Source organism: Amblyomma americanum, chromosome 1, assembly GCF_052857255.1.
Source record: "Amblyomma americanum isolate KBUSLIRL-KWMA chromosome 1, ASM5285725v1, whole genome shotgun sequence".
Classification (NCBI taxonomy): domain Eukaryota; kingdom Metazoa; phylum Arthropoda; class Arachnida; order Ixodida; family Ixodidae; genus Amblyomma; species Amblyomma americanum.
The window spans coordinates 275,667,827-275,682,555 of record NC_135497.1 but is presented as its reverse complement, the minus strand read 5'-3'; the positions used below and the strand labels follow the sequence as shown (position 1 = coordinate 275,682,555).

Here is a 14,729-nt window from a genome sequence, read left to right as displayed (position 1 = left end):
AGTGTGTTCAACTACGTTAGGAGTCCCGGTGATGCTGCTGTGCTTCGTCATAGCCGATGGCTGAAACGACATAAAGGTAAGCGCTACTTTTTCTGTCGATTTCTCGCGGGGTCTAGAAGTACCAACGCAGAGCTGGGGAGCACATGTAATGCATTGTTCGCGTCTCTTATTTTGTGGTCGCTTTCATCGTCAGTGGGATGAGCCTGTAAACGCTTGTCGTTGTGATTTGCAGTGGCTAGCGTAGTGCGGCCGTCACCTGTTGCGTGGTTTAGAGAACCCGCACGGCGAAAGCCGCGCAAATACCGCGTGTAGATTTATTACCCAGTCGATAAATATTGCCAATGATACCCGCGTTTATGAAGTGCTTTTAGATTACAAAGTTGGACATTTTCAAAATTGTGAACGCCAATGCAATGCCTTCATTGAAAATATTTTCACTGTATTTCTCTGACCTACAATATGTGGCTGCTGTGAATGTCTCACCCTCATTGCTTGTATTGAGCAGTATGTTTACTGCATAACCGCTGTTTCATGGTTGTAGGGGAACTTGAAACGCCAGCGCGTGCAGCAAAAAGACGTGTAGCTGCTCCTGATGATATGACAGAGTTTCAGCAGCCTGCTAATGGTGAGCTTGCATTGCTTTGCAGACTGTAATGTTCTAACCTTTTACACATATTGTTTTGTGAACACTGTAGCTGCTTGTTGCACCTGGCCTTGCTTCTGCTGCAGTATACTCAGATAGCACAGTCAATGTTATGTACGAAGGGTTTCTTCAGCTTCTGAGTGCGAGCTGTTGTTGCTTGCAGGGAATCTTAACATGGACAGAAATGCGGCACAGGATAACAGAGCAGATGAGGACTCAGTGGCACTACAGTTGCCTGCAAATCGTGAGTTTGCACATGTTTGATCAGCCGTTGCTGTTCTTGTGGGTCTGTGCTGGTCCGAGAAGCCTCCCAGGTTTTTCCAGGTTCTGAGTGCTAGCCATTGTCTTGCTTGCAGAAAATCCTGACATAGCCACAAGTTCTCCTCGGGACGTCACAACGGCTCAGGAGGACACAGTAGAGTTGCAGCAGCCTGAAAATGATGAGTTTGCACGCGCTTTGCAGAATGAAATGCTTTTCTGAGCTTTTGCTCACACCATGGTGCGAACGCTGCGGCTGCTTGTTGCAGATAGCCTGCTTCTGCCGCGAGAAACTCATCAACTAGAGATTAATTATAGAGCTCTTTTGTTAGAGAGTATGTGTTCTAGTATGCTTGCAGAAGAAGCTCTAAAGTGCTTTACGTGTGCTTTTTTTCTGTGCGGCTTGCAGGTATCAAGGAGCACACCTGGCCAGATTGCTGTTGTCAAGTCAGCGCACTTAACAGGGTAAAAGACTTGGAGCAGACAATGGGAGAGTCACAGAACCTGATTCTCCGATTGCAGATTGAAAATGCGAAGCTCGAGATGCGGCTGGATGCAGCCATGTCAAGTTTTCTCTCCTTGAGTATGCTTGACACTCCGAAGAAGTGCATGTATTATATTGGACTGCCAAATGTCGAAGTTTTTCAAACTTTACTAGAATACTTTGCACCGCGTGCTAGAGAAATAATGTACTGGGGCTCTGATAAGAAGCAGAAGGATGACCCCCGGGGCAATCGAAAACAAAGTTATCGGGGCAATGAGTTTTTGATGGTGTTAGTACGGCTCAGGACAGGTATGCAATGCCAAGAACTGTCTCGCAATTTCCCGATATCTGAAAGTCAAGTTAGCCGCACTTTCTCCACGTGGATCAACTTTTTACAACGAGAACTTAGGCACCTGACAACCTTCCCAACTCGAGAAGATATAGGACCCCACCTACCTAACTCCTTCTACGATTTTCCCGACACCCGCCTTGTCCTTGATGCCAGGGAGGTGAGAATACAGCGGCCTTCAGCAATGAATGCACAACGCCAAACTTTCCCTACAAACACTACAACACCTATAAGGTACTTATTGGCTGTGGTACATCTCACATATGTCGCGTCTATGGGGGGTTCTAGCTCCGATAAAGCTATTCTGGAAGCCAGTAACCTTCTTGACAAGCTGGATGCAGGTGACGCTATAATGGTGGACAAAGGCTTCACGTTCCCATACTTGCCACAAGGTATGAAGTTTATCGGCCTCCATTTCGCGAGTCGCACCAAAAACAGATGCCTGCAAAAGCAGTAGATGAAACCAGGCGCATTGCTTCTGCAAGAATGCACGTTGAAAGAGCCATTTCAAAAGTTAAAGGATTCCATATATTAGACAGGCCCTTTCCAATCTCAATGATTGATATCGCTGAGCAGGTTTTTGAGGTTTGCTGCCTCTTAAGCAATATGAGGCAACCATTGATAAGAGAGACAGATAGATATGGGCACGAGTTGTCTGTTTGCTGAAGGAGGGCATTTTGAATTATGAAGGATATAATCGGCTAGAGCTGACAAAGGAACAAGGGAGGTGGAAGCCTCGGGCTGCTTACCAAAGTTTCGACATGACGACTTGCCTCCTCTTGTCGAAACGTTGGCAAGCACCCTGAAGTTCTCCCCTCGGTTGTTGACCTTGCGAGTGTCAAGAAGCTTTCTGCCTGCCCTCTCTCTCTACCAGTGATCTCACAAAGTTAGAGAACAGTGCTTTGGTAGCTGCAGGTGATGCAACAATAGAAATTTTTCTGTTGTTGAAATGCAGCATGCTTTCTGCCAATTTGGCTGAAATTGATATAACCGGGGAAACCGTTACAGTTAATTTTTTTTTTCAATCTACCTTGCATTTATACGCATACTATAATCACCGTTGTGCTGCATGACGTTACGTTCGAGAACCCCTATGCTGTTGAAATTAATCTCGAGCTTTTCAATACATCTCGCAGCTATACGCGACTTCAAACCTTACGTACCATACCTTCAGTCTTAAAATGTAATGTAACAAGCAGTCTACCTTTGCTACACTGTTCCCGACTATATTTGGGAACAAAATTTTAGGACGCGTAAGCTTAGCCTTTAATTGTGGAATGCGACAGCATGTTGCAGCGCTGCCAGGGAATTACTTATGTATGCAGCAGTACACAAAGACTTTTCACGAAGTCACAGACCCCAACGCAATCACTACGTCCCCTTTTATTCAGTTCGAACCAATGAGCCTACGTAGTGTTCTGTGCGTGCTCGCCTCACAGTCTGAAAGACTTGGATTCGATTCCGCGTATCTCCACAATTTCTTTCTTATTTGGAAGTTATCGTGCTGCAAAGCTGACACCGGCTGTTCTGCGACACGAGCTCCTTAACACTACCGCATTAACCTGCCAGCTTCTTTCATCAAAACACGCATATAAAGTGCTCAAAACATTAAGTTTTGTTATTTATTTACAAAACTGCTGGTCTCCACATAGACCAAAGCATGTGGGGAGTCAGTACAGTAGGAAGTTCAGAATAATTAGATGCGTCACAAGCATTGAAATAAAGTGAACTACCCAATATTTTACAGCTAGAAGTTTCCAGGTTAGCAGGAAACGTAAAAGGTCAGAACAGTTGAAAATGAAGGCTGGAGTGAAGGCTCGAGTTCGAAAAGTATGCTTGGACATATGCTTGTGCCACAATTGTGAGGAGACATTTTGACACTTCTATATTGCAACTCTTGAGACTAAAAAATAAAAAACACAAGATGAAATTTTTGTGCCCTAGATGAGAATGATGATAGGTAGTCTAGTGTGCTACTTTAATTTCTTCATTTTTATACGCAGACCTCCAAGAGGTATGCACACGTAATATCCCTGTCTGAATTTGCTGTGCGACACATACGTGCCGGACGTGTACAGCCGTCCAAGCCTTTTGACTCTCCTTGTCAGAATCTCTGGTATCAGTGCATGCTTGCTGAAGTGCAGGAGTCCTGGCAGTAGCTCCCGATTCCAGAATTCTTCATTGAACTCTATTCTCTCTACATAGAGGTATGGCGGGTCTTCTGGCGTGTCTCCCGCGGTCCAGATGACAAGGTCGCACCAGTTATGGCCCGTAACTGCCATCTGGCCTTGAATTTGGTAAAAATAGGCATGGTCCCGCTTCAGCTCCACACCGTCTTCAGTTAGCCTGCAGCAGAAGTTTTTGTCTAGGCAGGCTTCTTCGCATGCCATATCTTTTTTGGAGAAGGGGCATTTAACCTCAAGTAGGCCTTCTTCTCCATCTAAAACAACAATCCTGTCTGGTGAGGCAGCTATGAAGGAGTACTGGTTATGGACAAGAAGGCCAGTTTCGTGCACTGCTACACTCAAATCTTTAGCGTGCTGCAGCTTTACATAGGCCTTTACAGCATCTGCCTCGTGCTCTCTGCCATATGCAATCGCTTCAGACGTAGCTCTATTACAACGGTACAGCAGTCCCTTTAGTAAACCATCTGGCTTGGTACAACGGCAGATCCTTTTTAAGAGTGATGCTGTTAGCCGGCCAACCCGAGCTGCATGCCACTTCTTGTTGGCTGCTTGGCCCACCGTTTCTTCGCATATATCATGCCTCTCTTCTCGGCTTAGTAGCTTGAGTGTCTGCATATATGACTGCACCTCAGTCGCTGAAGGCTCGCTCCAGAGGCCGTCGCTGTATTCTATAGCCTTTTTGTTGCATGGTGGCCTTGTCTTGGCTTTGTCGGTGGGACACAAGTACCGGAGTGCTTGCAGATCTGGACAGGCGGATGCTAGTTTTTTTCTGAGTGACTCAATGTCGTGGGGAGTAGGGAGTGGTGTAATGGGGCAGGGGGCATAATCGCGCTCCCGCTTCCCACGTGGAGGCTTGTTGACACAGTACTTTTGGAATTTGATTTCGACCAAAGGCTTCCTTGGAGCTGCCTTTTTTGCTGCAAGTGAAGGAAAAATAGGCTGCTTCAGTTGTGCAACCAAATTAATTATAAACATGGCTGTTCAATATATGAAAAACTTGAGCTTATTGTGTCCGCTATGTTTTGTATTGAGTAAACAATGTAACACCGTTGAATAAATTGCCATGACTGTATAAATAATCATGCAACTGTGCAGTTGTACATTTTGTGAAGGAAACAATGACATGTGAACTCATGAAACAATGTTCTTTGTAGCAGTGGTCTATTGGTTTCAGCATCCACCTTATATACGGAACACCTTGGGGTTCAATCTCCGGTGTTGCCATTCATGCATGAATAAGACCAAGTAAACCCCCCCCCCCTTTTTTTTTCTGGTGCTCAGTTTCTCCGAAGTGAAATGCATCTAAAACTGGTCTTTGACCCCACATTGAGTTAACCAGTTTATGTGCACAGTTTAGCCAAGCTGCCCTTGTGCCATTGATATTTATCGTGATCATAATATGCATGCACTAAGAATTTTATAGCTACGAACCTAATTGAAACACAAAGCTCTTAGTGTACAGCAAGAACGGCAACGTAGCATTATTGGAGATGTGAGTAGGTGGAATGGGTGCTATACCTTCAGCAGGGACTATCCACTTGCAAAGTACATCCGTGCAAGACGGTGCATCTTCTGCCCTCGCAGCAGCACTGAACAGCAGCCCTGCCACATGTTGGCAGCTTTCGCTGAGTCTACAAGAGCAAAGAAACGCAATATTCACTGTTGCGCACAAAATCGCAGGCCAGCCATGTAACTGCAACGCGTTTCTATCTAAACTATGCACGCGTTTTGCAACAGCGAGACTTGCACGTAAGAAAGGCCGCGACAAGATACAAGGCGCAAAAGACGAAGCCGTTGATGAGGCCAGTAATGCGCGCATCCAGCACGTTTCGAAACTGGTGCTCCTGCTATATTTCGTGCTTGCTGCCAAGTGCACACAGCGCGGTCGTTCCAGAAGAGTTTTGCCATCAACGCACGCGCGTATTGGGTAAACACCGCATGAAATATACTTGTATAAACACTGACCATAGATGCTACAATGTCAAGCTCTACTATCTGAACAGAGGGAGCACGGGAGAGCGCAACGGCACAACCTCGCGTACATCCGCGCATTCTCTCCTGCGGCCCGTTAGCGCGCAACGGGCAGTATCAGCACGAGCATTATATGAGTAGTACAACGGGTCGTTTACTAATCAGTAAAGTGTGCCCAGTGGCAAAAGGTGCTGTACGAAGTTAGCAAAAACTCCTGCCTTATAAAGAAAGCGTAAACATAAACATCTGTGCGTGTTAGAACTGCACCCCATTATACTGTTAAACTCGCTCGCGCATAGGCGCACATTCATACACATTTTCATTTAGTCAGTCGGCGTTCCGCACTAGAGAGACACACGTTTATAAACAAAATATCTCACCCAGCAGCACAATCGCAGTGCGCTCCAACGATGTGGCCCGTACCAACGACGAACCATGCCGTTGTCACGTAAACACCGGTCTTCATAGACGGTGCGCACGCCGCTCTCATCAGACCTAGTTCATCGTCAGCTGTTCCAAGGTTCACCTTCAAGTTTTTTACGTAACCTTCCTCCTTGAAGGACCAGTCGCGATGAGCCTGGCGAACAGTTGAGGTAGCAGAGTGCAGGAACTGCCACACGTGCTCGGTTCTCACGCTACAACGGGAAAAATCTTCTCTCCACCCCGTTTCTTGAAACGGAAATGGGATGTTTTCCTCCTCTATCATCGTCTTTGGCTGGCAAACGCACGTTTCCGGCAAATAAACGGCACTAAAACAACAAAACAAGTGCACGCCAACTGCCGAACGCTGCCTCTCACATGCTCGCTCAAAGAACCCCTTTCCAACCAGAAGTGCAGGTGGAGCTTCCTCGTTTGCACGACAGGGGGCGCTCGCTTTTCCGCAAAGGGGAATTGATTAAACAGACATTACCGGGACTAATATATGCGGACGATATAGTGATAATGGCTGACAACAAGGAAGACCTGCAGAAGTTGTTAGACATATGCAGTACAGAGGGAGATAGATTAGGCTTCAAGTATAGTAAGGAAAAATCTGCAGTCATGACATTTAATGAAGAGGGCGGCGAGCATAGAATACAGGAGTTCGTGCTAAAGGTAGTGAATGAGTACAAGTATCTTGGGGTGTGGATAAATAACAGTGTTGAGTATCTGACAGAGCATGAAAAATATGTAATGAATAAAGCTAGTAGGAATGCAGCTGTCATGAAAAATAGGGCACTGTGGAATTACAATAGGTATGAGGTGGTAAGAGGGATCTGGAAAGGGGTGATGGTCCCTAGCCTGACCTTCGGGAATGCGGTCCTGTGTATGAGGCCAGATGTTCAAGCAAGGCTGGAAATTAGGCAACGGGGAGTAGGGAGGTTAGCTTTGGGAGCACATGGCAATACACCAAATCAGGGGGTACAGGGTGATATGGGATGGGCGTCTTTCGAGAGCAGAGAGGCTAGCAGTAAGATAGCATTTGAGGAACGATTGAGAAGGATGGAGGAAAAGCGGTGGGCTAGGAAAGTTTTCAGATACCTGTATATAAAGAATGTTGACACGAAATGGAGAAAGCGAACTAGAAAATTGACAAGCAAATATCTGGACAGCAGTAAGGGGGCAAATCAGCAATTATCGGTTAAGAAAAAGGTTAAAGGAACAGAGAGAGCTTTGTGGAAAACAGGGATGCTGACGAAATCGGCACTAGAAACATACCGGACCTTTAAACAGGAAATTGTCAAAGAAAATATCTATGATAATTGTAGGGGAAGTTCTTTGTTGTTTGAGGCCAGGACTGGAGTTTTGCGGACTAAGAAGTATAGAGTCAGGTACCAGGAGATAGACACTTTGTGCATTGCGTGCGGAGAGGAGGAGGAAACGGCTGAACACTTGATACTTTTCTGTAAAGGGCTTCACCCTACAGTGGAAGGCAGCGGAGCTGACTTACCCAAGGCATTGGGGTTTAGGGATAGTGAAGGGAAAGTGGATTTTAAGAGGTTAGAAGTAACCAAGCGAAGGTTATCTGATTGGTGGCTAAAAGCAAGACAGGAGTAAAATTTCACAAGACATGGCTAGGAGGCTTGAGCCACCGCCCGATGTAAAGGGTTCAGCCGTGTCCATCCATCCATCCATTCATCCATGGTCAATTCGACTGTGAAAGGAAAAAACTGAAAATTTAAAGCAGCCTAAAAACGTCATAAACGGCACAACGTTAAGCGGGTTGGTGCGGCGAATGACAATTTCGCTTTGAAGTCGCAATTGGGACGTTAAACCCCATAAACTATAAGCCAAATTTGAAGCCATAAGGGATATCCCGCTAGATGCTCTCGAAGTCATGAACCAGTTTTCAAGTTGAGCACTTTGTAGTATTCTGTGAAAGATGGTACGAGCTTGATCCTCAGTTCATCGTCCACCATGTTGATTAGGCTGTCAACACTTCCCTCATCCTACTGGTACTTCCTTTTTCTAGCAAGGCGACCAGTTTCATGCCAAGTTAAATAGGATACACCTCGTACACGAAGGAATTCTGACTCAAGCGTCTTATAACCTTCGCGCAATGAGCCAACCGCCAAGTATACAAACGTCATTTTCACTAGAAGCTCTTGCGAATACTCGTAAGTTGAGACAAGAGTTCTGAGTTTCTCGCTCTTTCGTTCAACGGCGTCTCTGTTTTTAAGAGAAGGCACATTTCGGCGCCAGTGCTGCAGGACATCGGCGAGAGCGTCATAAAAAAAAAAACACCACGAGGGGCTCACTGTGGAGAGGCACTTTTATTCAAGACCCAAGAAATGGCACAGAGCGTTGATCTTATGCCGTAGTTTTCGGCAGCTCTTCATGAGAGCCGCAAAACGCATGACGAAGTCTTGCGCAGTGGATAACTCTTCTAGTTTCATTCCTTCAGTGAGTGCAATGTTCAGGTGGTAGTAAGGGCTCCATGTAGAGGGCTTGCAGGGGGCTTTGCAGGGTCTGTGCACTACGTCGTTGGCATCATTTTTCTTTCGTTACACGTGTGATGCAATATTTCACGCAGCTCTGGCACGGCGCTTGAGAACCCCCGCCTGACATAATTTTCATAAGTTACGTAGGCTCACAGAGTAGAAAGAATTGCCGAAAACATCAAGCGAAACTCGTTCTTGCATCCTCAAGATACAACGAAGAATTCAGCAGTTAAACGAGCACACTTAGATTGGCGACGAGGCTTCTTGAGCTGGACCTGATGCTTCGATGATGCGTTCGGCGCTGCTAATTAGCAGCCCCTTTTCCGTCTTTTATGCTGACAGTGATGCGGCGTGCAGTACTTGCAGGCGACGGATGACGAATCCAAATGCTGTCGCCACAAGCACAGGAACAGTCTCTCCTGCACGCCCGTCGGGTCACCTCCGCGCAAGGAGGACGAGCACTCGTCCTCCATGCATGCCCAAACGAACGCTCGTTCTATGCGTATACTTGAGCGGCTATGGTGGACGCTATGTGCTAGAGCACTATTTGAATTGCCTTGAGGTGGGGGCGACTGGCGCCGGAGAGACGGCCAGCAGCGGAAAACAAACGCCAGCCGCTAGCAACAAAACTCGCCTCTTTCTGACACCTAATCTCGCCGCCATCCCGAACGGGGTGTGTCTGGTGGAAGAGGGAAGGACCGCGTAGTGACCACCGATTTCTAGGAATCTGACAGTGTCTGACAGATCTGACAGCCACAGCGCCAAGGGTAATCGCGTCTTCGAAATGGCTACAAATATCTAATTGCAACTAGGCGCCTAACGCTAATAGTCAAAAAGTTATTTATTAAAAAATAGTTAACCAGATTACTACTTAAGATAATTCTCCAGTTTTCTGGTGTCTGCCAAATTTGGTAATACCATGCTGAAAAAGCCATATTTTCACAAAAAAGCCCCTATTTTTGAGAATTACTAGAGTATTCCCTGAAGCACCTCGTATATCCATTTTTCCTCATACAAACAGCCGCTCTCTTGCGCACGATACATCGCGTCCGCGAATTACACTTTAGAAACGCCGGAAGCACATTAGAGAGTTTTAGAATAGAGTACCCTATCGGTTAAGGGGATAGGGGAATACCGGAGCGCCAGTGCACAGGCGCAAGAAAATAACACGAGGCGCGGTATTCTTCTGCGCGTGCGCACTAGCACCCTGCTGTTCCCCTATCCTCTAGTCGATAGGGCCCCCGTATTCTAGAACTCCCTATTAACTCCCGCCACGTCCAGCCTTCGCAGCGGCTCGCTGGTTTAATCTATGCGGACGATATTGTACTGTTAGCGAATAGCCAGGAAGATTTGCAAAATCCGATTAATTATCGTGGAGACGAATAAGACGCTCTAGAATTCACTTTTAGCGCAAATAAGTCAGGTATGATATTTTACAATAATTCAGTTGATCAGGTGCTTACAGTACAGGGCCATGAAATACCCAGAGTGGCAGAATACAAATGTCTCGGGGTATGAGTAAACGAAGGATGGATATACAGGGAAAAACACGAACAGACTGTTAAGGCGAAAGGACGAAGAGATGCCGCGATAATGAAACATTATGGGGGTATAACAAGCATGAAGTACTGAGAGGTATTTGGAGAGGAATAATGGTGCTGCAGGGCTTACCTTCGGGAATGCGTCTTTGCGCGCAGCCTAAGGGCAGAGGTTATAAAGAGACTATAGAAGTAAATCAGAGAGTGGCTGGAAGATTAGCATCAGGTGCTCACACGAAAACCACCAACGAGGCAGTGCAGGGGGATATGGGCTGGACATCGTTCGAAGCACGGGAAGCTCGGAGTAAAATACTATACGGAGATTGCCTGAGGAAACTGGACGATAACAGGTTGGCAGCTAAGATATTTAAATACTCATACAGAAAGAGCGTTGACACACAGTGGCGGAAAAAAGACTAGGAAACTAACGAGTAAGTATGCAGGACACAAGGGCGGAGAAATAAATAGCTTTAAACTACAGGAAAAAAACGCAGAAGGTAAAAATGGCATTCAATAGAAAAGAGTAGTACTATATAGAAATTGAAAAGGCAGATCAGGAAGAAATCGTGCTTTTATGACATAAGAGGCAGTGCCCTACTCTTTTAAGCTAGACCAGGGTGTCTCCGAACGCGAAGCTACAAAAAAAAAATAATCAAGAAGATCACGCATGTATATTGTGTGGTAAATGTGTGGAAACAATTGAACATCTTATGCTCAAATGTGGTGGTATTCATCCGGATGTCGATGCAGACACAGTAACTCTCCCGGGGGCCCTATGGTTTATAGATAACAATGGTCATGTGAATGAATCTTCGGCGGAAGCTGTTGCAAAAATCGATTGGAAGATTGGTGGCTCAAAAGCTGAGAGGTCAATATTTGTTAGAAGTGTAGGATTAAAAATGCATTTAAAGAAAAGGGCTAACTTATAGACCAATTTATTACATCGTTAAAGAAATACAAAATAAAAAAAAGCCGGGCATGGCGGCAACTGCCACCGCTCCGTTTCAAAAGGGACGTTCCTCCCTCCCTCCCTCCTTCTCCATCTATTCACATCCATCCATCCATCCACCCATCCACATCCATCTATCCACATCCATCCATCCATCCATCCATCCACATCCACCCATCCACATCCATCCATCCATCCATCCATCCATCCATCCATCCATCCATCCATCCATCCATCCATCCATCCATCCATCCATCCATCCATCCATCCATCCATCCATCCATCCATCCATCCATCCACCCATCCACCCATCCATCCATCCATCCATCCACATCCATCTATCCACATCCATCCATCCATCCATCCATCCATCCATCCATCCATCCATCCATCCATCCATCCATCCATCCATCCATCCATCCATCCATCCATCCATCCACCCACCCATCCACATCCATCCATCCATCCATCCATCCATCCATCCATCCATCCATCCATCCATCCATCCATCCATCCATCCATCCATCCATCCATCCATCCATCCATCCATCCATCCATCCATCCATCCATCCAACAGACCTACAACAAGACAGAGTTGAAAGCCTCTGTCTGGGAGAATATCTGTCGGGAGATGGCAACTCGTTTCCCCCAGTTTGAGCCGTACACTGTAGGTGAGTAGAGTCGCTTTGTCTTAGTAAATACGGCCGCATGATGTACTTGATGTGTCAAAGTCTTCGGTTTCCTCGTCCTCGCTTTCCAGTAAAGCCGCCAACAACACGTACTTGCGCCTTTTTGCAATGTCCATTTCTGCTACTCTGGATCCTGCAGCGCCAGACATTTCGAGATGTATTGAGCTTCTGTGCTGGGAACTTTCTGTGTTTCTGTTTCCTTTTTTTTCGGTTTCTTTTCCCTCTTATCTCCCTTCAATCTGTTTCTTCTTTTTTTCGTTTTAGCCTTTGCCGTCTTTAAAGAACAGCAACACCGGCCGTCCGGCCGTTTTTTTTTAACCCTTCCCACCCCTGTTTCCGCAGCCCGTCCGCTTCGCGCGTCTGGATCCCCCGCGGTGGATCCCCGCTGTCCGTGTGAATCCTGAATTTGGGAGCGGGGGAGGAGTTGGGCGGCCAGTGACGTAGCGCGCCTCCCCTCCCCGTCCATCCGCGCCCAGGTCCCCCGTGTGAATACCGATTAACTTTTGCCTCCCCCTGCTACGGTTGCCTTCTCTTGGAATCCACTCCGCTACCCTCAAGGACCAGTGGTTATCTTGCCTTCGCATTACATGCCTTGCCCAAGCCCATTTCTTCCTCTTGATTTTGAATAGGATGTCATTAACAGCTGCGTTTGTTCCCTCGCCCACTCAGCCCGCTTTTGTCGTGGGTTTGCCGTCCTGGGCCCTCTTATGTTTCACGCATTAATGATTTTTACAGCGACAGCTGTTCAGCGCCCGTTCCTCGGTTTCGCGTCGTCGTCGTCGTCGTCGTAGTAGTAGTAGTAGTATGCCGTAGTATGTCGTTGTCGTCGGCGTAACCGGCGGGTGCGTTGCCATGGGAACCATTCGAAGGGTGGCAACCGTGTAAGGAGGGAGGTATCACGTGAGCAAGAGAAGTGCGTAACCGGTGGGTGGATACCCCAGGGACCATCCCGGGAGTGGATACCGTCGAGGGAGAAGGCCATCGGAGAGCGGAGGAATCCCCAACCGGGGTATAGTTAATGTAGAAGGAGGAGGGTATGGCGAGAGCGTAAGATGGCGCTACCGGCGGACGTGGTTGTCACGGTAACCACCAGGAGGGCAGTTACCCTGGAAAGACAAGGAGAGTTACCATGGAAGGAGCCTTTATGGCGAGAGCGTAGGAAGGCGTAATCGGAGGGTGGCTACGACGGGAACCATCCGGAAGGTGGTTACCGCGGAAGGGGAACGGTGCGGCAAGAGCGAAGGAATCCCCAACCGGGGGATGGCTGCTCTGGAAAGAGGGGAATGTGGCGAGAGCGTGGGAGTGCGCAACCGGTCGATGGTTGTCACAGAAACTCTGGAAGGACGAGGAGTGTTATTACCTTGGACGGAGGAGGATATGGAGAGAGAGGACGGAGAAGGATATGGAGAGAGAGTGGGAAGGCATGGTAACCGTCCGGAAGGTGGTTACCATGGAAGGAGGAGGGATGGTATGCCGAGAGCAGAGAATGCAGCATGTTCGTCTGCGGCAGCTGCTGCGAAACGCGCTGCCCGAGGAGAGGATCACCGGCGGCGGCGCTGCGCTTCTAGGGCAGCGGACTGGACACGAGACCTGTGCGAAATACGACCATTCATGGAAAAATAAAAAGACCGCCCCTAGAACTATACAGATCTGAGGTCGCTCTGATATTTTATAACACAACATATCGAAAATTACGCAACGCCTGTAGTACCTTAACACATATCGCTGAATCTCACGTTAGCCAGAAGTAGCCGTCCTGTCATCTCTTTAATAGGCAATGCCCAGCCTGGTTTGCGATAGCACAAGGATCTCGTCGAAATCGTTTAGCACGACTTTGCGTTTACTCAGCGTTACCTAGGTCATAATGTTTCCAATGCCGCCTTCGACTGGTCGCTTTCGATTACTCTAGAGTGCTCATTCGACTGGTCGAAACCAGACGCACTGAATACATTTGGCCGGCTCTTTCCGAGCGCCCGGAGGTGCTCCGCCTTTATTCCCAGAGCGGCTCTGGGTCACGCGGCTACTGCCACCGATCCTAGCACGGCGCCAATTAGTTGGGTGTACTCAGTGAGCTTGCGTACGTAGCGACTCTTCGGATAACGAATGCGCATGCGCAGAACGCTACGTATCTCGCCGCGTCTTGCGAGCGTACGCACGCTACAAACCACAGCGTGCGCGCGGTACGGTTACGTTACGGGATGCTTTGACAAGATGGCGGCGCGCTGCTCGCCCGCTGCGGAATAAATGTCACCACTGCATTCTTCGTCACGATAGCTCGCCCTAAATGTAGCGGTTCTCTTTTATTTCACACACCCTCGCCCGCACGGAAAGGTATAAACCACAACTATCCCCTGTGCTTCAGATAACTGGGAAATTTTCAAGCTCTTTGGCCTAACTAGATGTAGTGTGTTTTCATCGTAGCAACGACACCTGGGTACGTGGACAGCATCAGCTTTCAGGCGTGTTCGTTTCAGTGGTATGCCAATGTCGACCAAGTATAGTCTGAGCAAAACAAACGAACAGGCAAGCAACAAAAAGGTGTTCATGTTGGTCGTGACGTCAGGCTGCGCTGCAGTTATCCATCATATTCTTCACAACTTGATATCCTTTGGAAAGGAGTGACAGTGTGTGCCTGCCGAGCGCACTATTGTTACAGCTTTGATCTCGATCGGCATCCAGCTTCACTGTTAACAGCTACGCGCGATACAGTGGAACGCAGGAGACTCTGGACGTGAGTACCA

The 14,729-nt window shown here is 47.6% G+C and overlaps 1 protein-coding gene and 1 pseudogene across 1 annotated transcript; one reads left to right on the top strand and one right to left on the bottom strand.

The window, feature by feature from the left end:
- The first annotated feature begins 597 nt into the window (after window positions 1–597).
- On the top strand, window positions 598–2,400 carry LOC144118053 (uncharacterized; annotated as a pseudogene).
- A 1,307-nt stretch (window positions 2,401–3,707) lies between these two features.
- On the bottom strand, window positions 3,708–6,597 carry LOC144097239 (uncharacterized). Its single transcript, XM_077629986.1, has 3 exons — window positions 6,272–6,597; window positions 5,439–5,551; window positions 3,708–4,837 (listed from the first exon to the last, which is right to left on the bottom strand). The coding sequence occupies exons 1-3, from the start codon at window positions 6,595–6,597 to the stop codon at window positions 3,708–3,710; spliced, it is 1,569 nt and encodes a 522-aa protein (XP_077486112.1).
- Between the last annotated feature and the right edge of the window lie 8,132 nt (window positions 6,598–14,729).

Excerpts from the sequence above, each read along its gene's own strand:
- LOC144097239 (XM_077629986.1), bottom strand. The coding sequence starts at position 6,597 with ATGATAGAGGAGGAAAACATCCCATTTCCGTTTCAAGAAACGGGGTGG. Across the intron at positions 5,552-6,271 it reads CACTGCGATTGTGCTGCTGG|ACTCAGCGAAAGCTGCCAAC; the intron begins GTGAGATATTTT and ends TTGCTCTTGTAG. Across the intron at positions 4,838-5,438 it reads GTGGATAGTCCCTGCTGAAG|CAAAAAAGGCAGCTCCAAGG; the intron begins GTATAGCACCCA and ends CTTCACTTGCAG.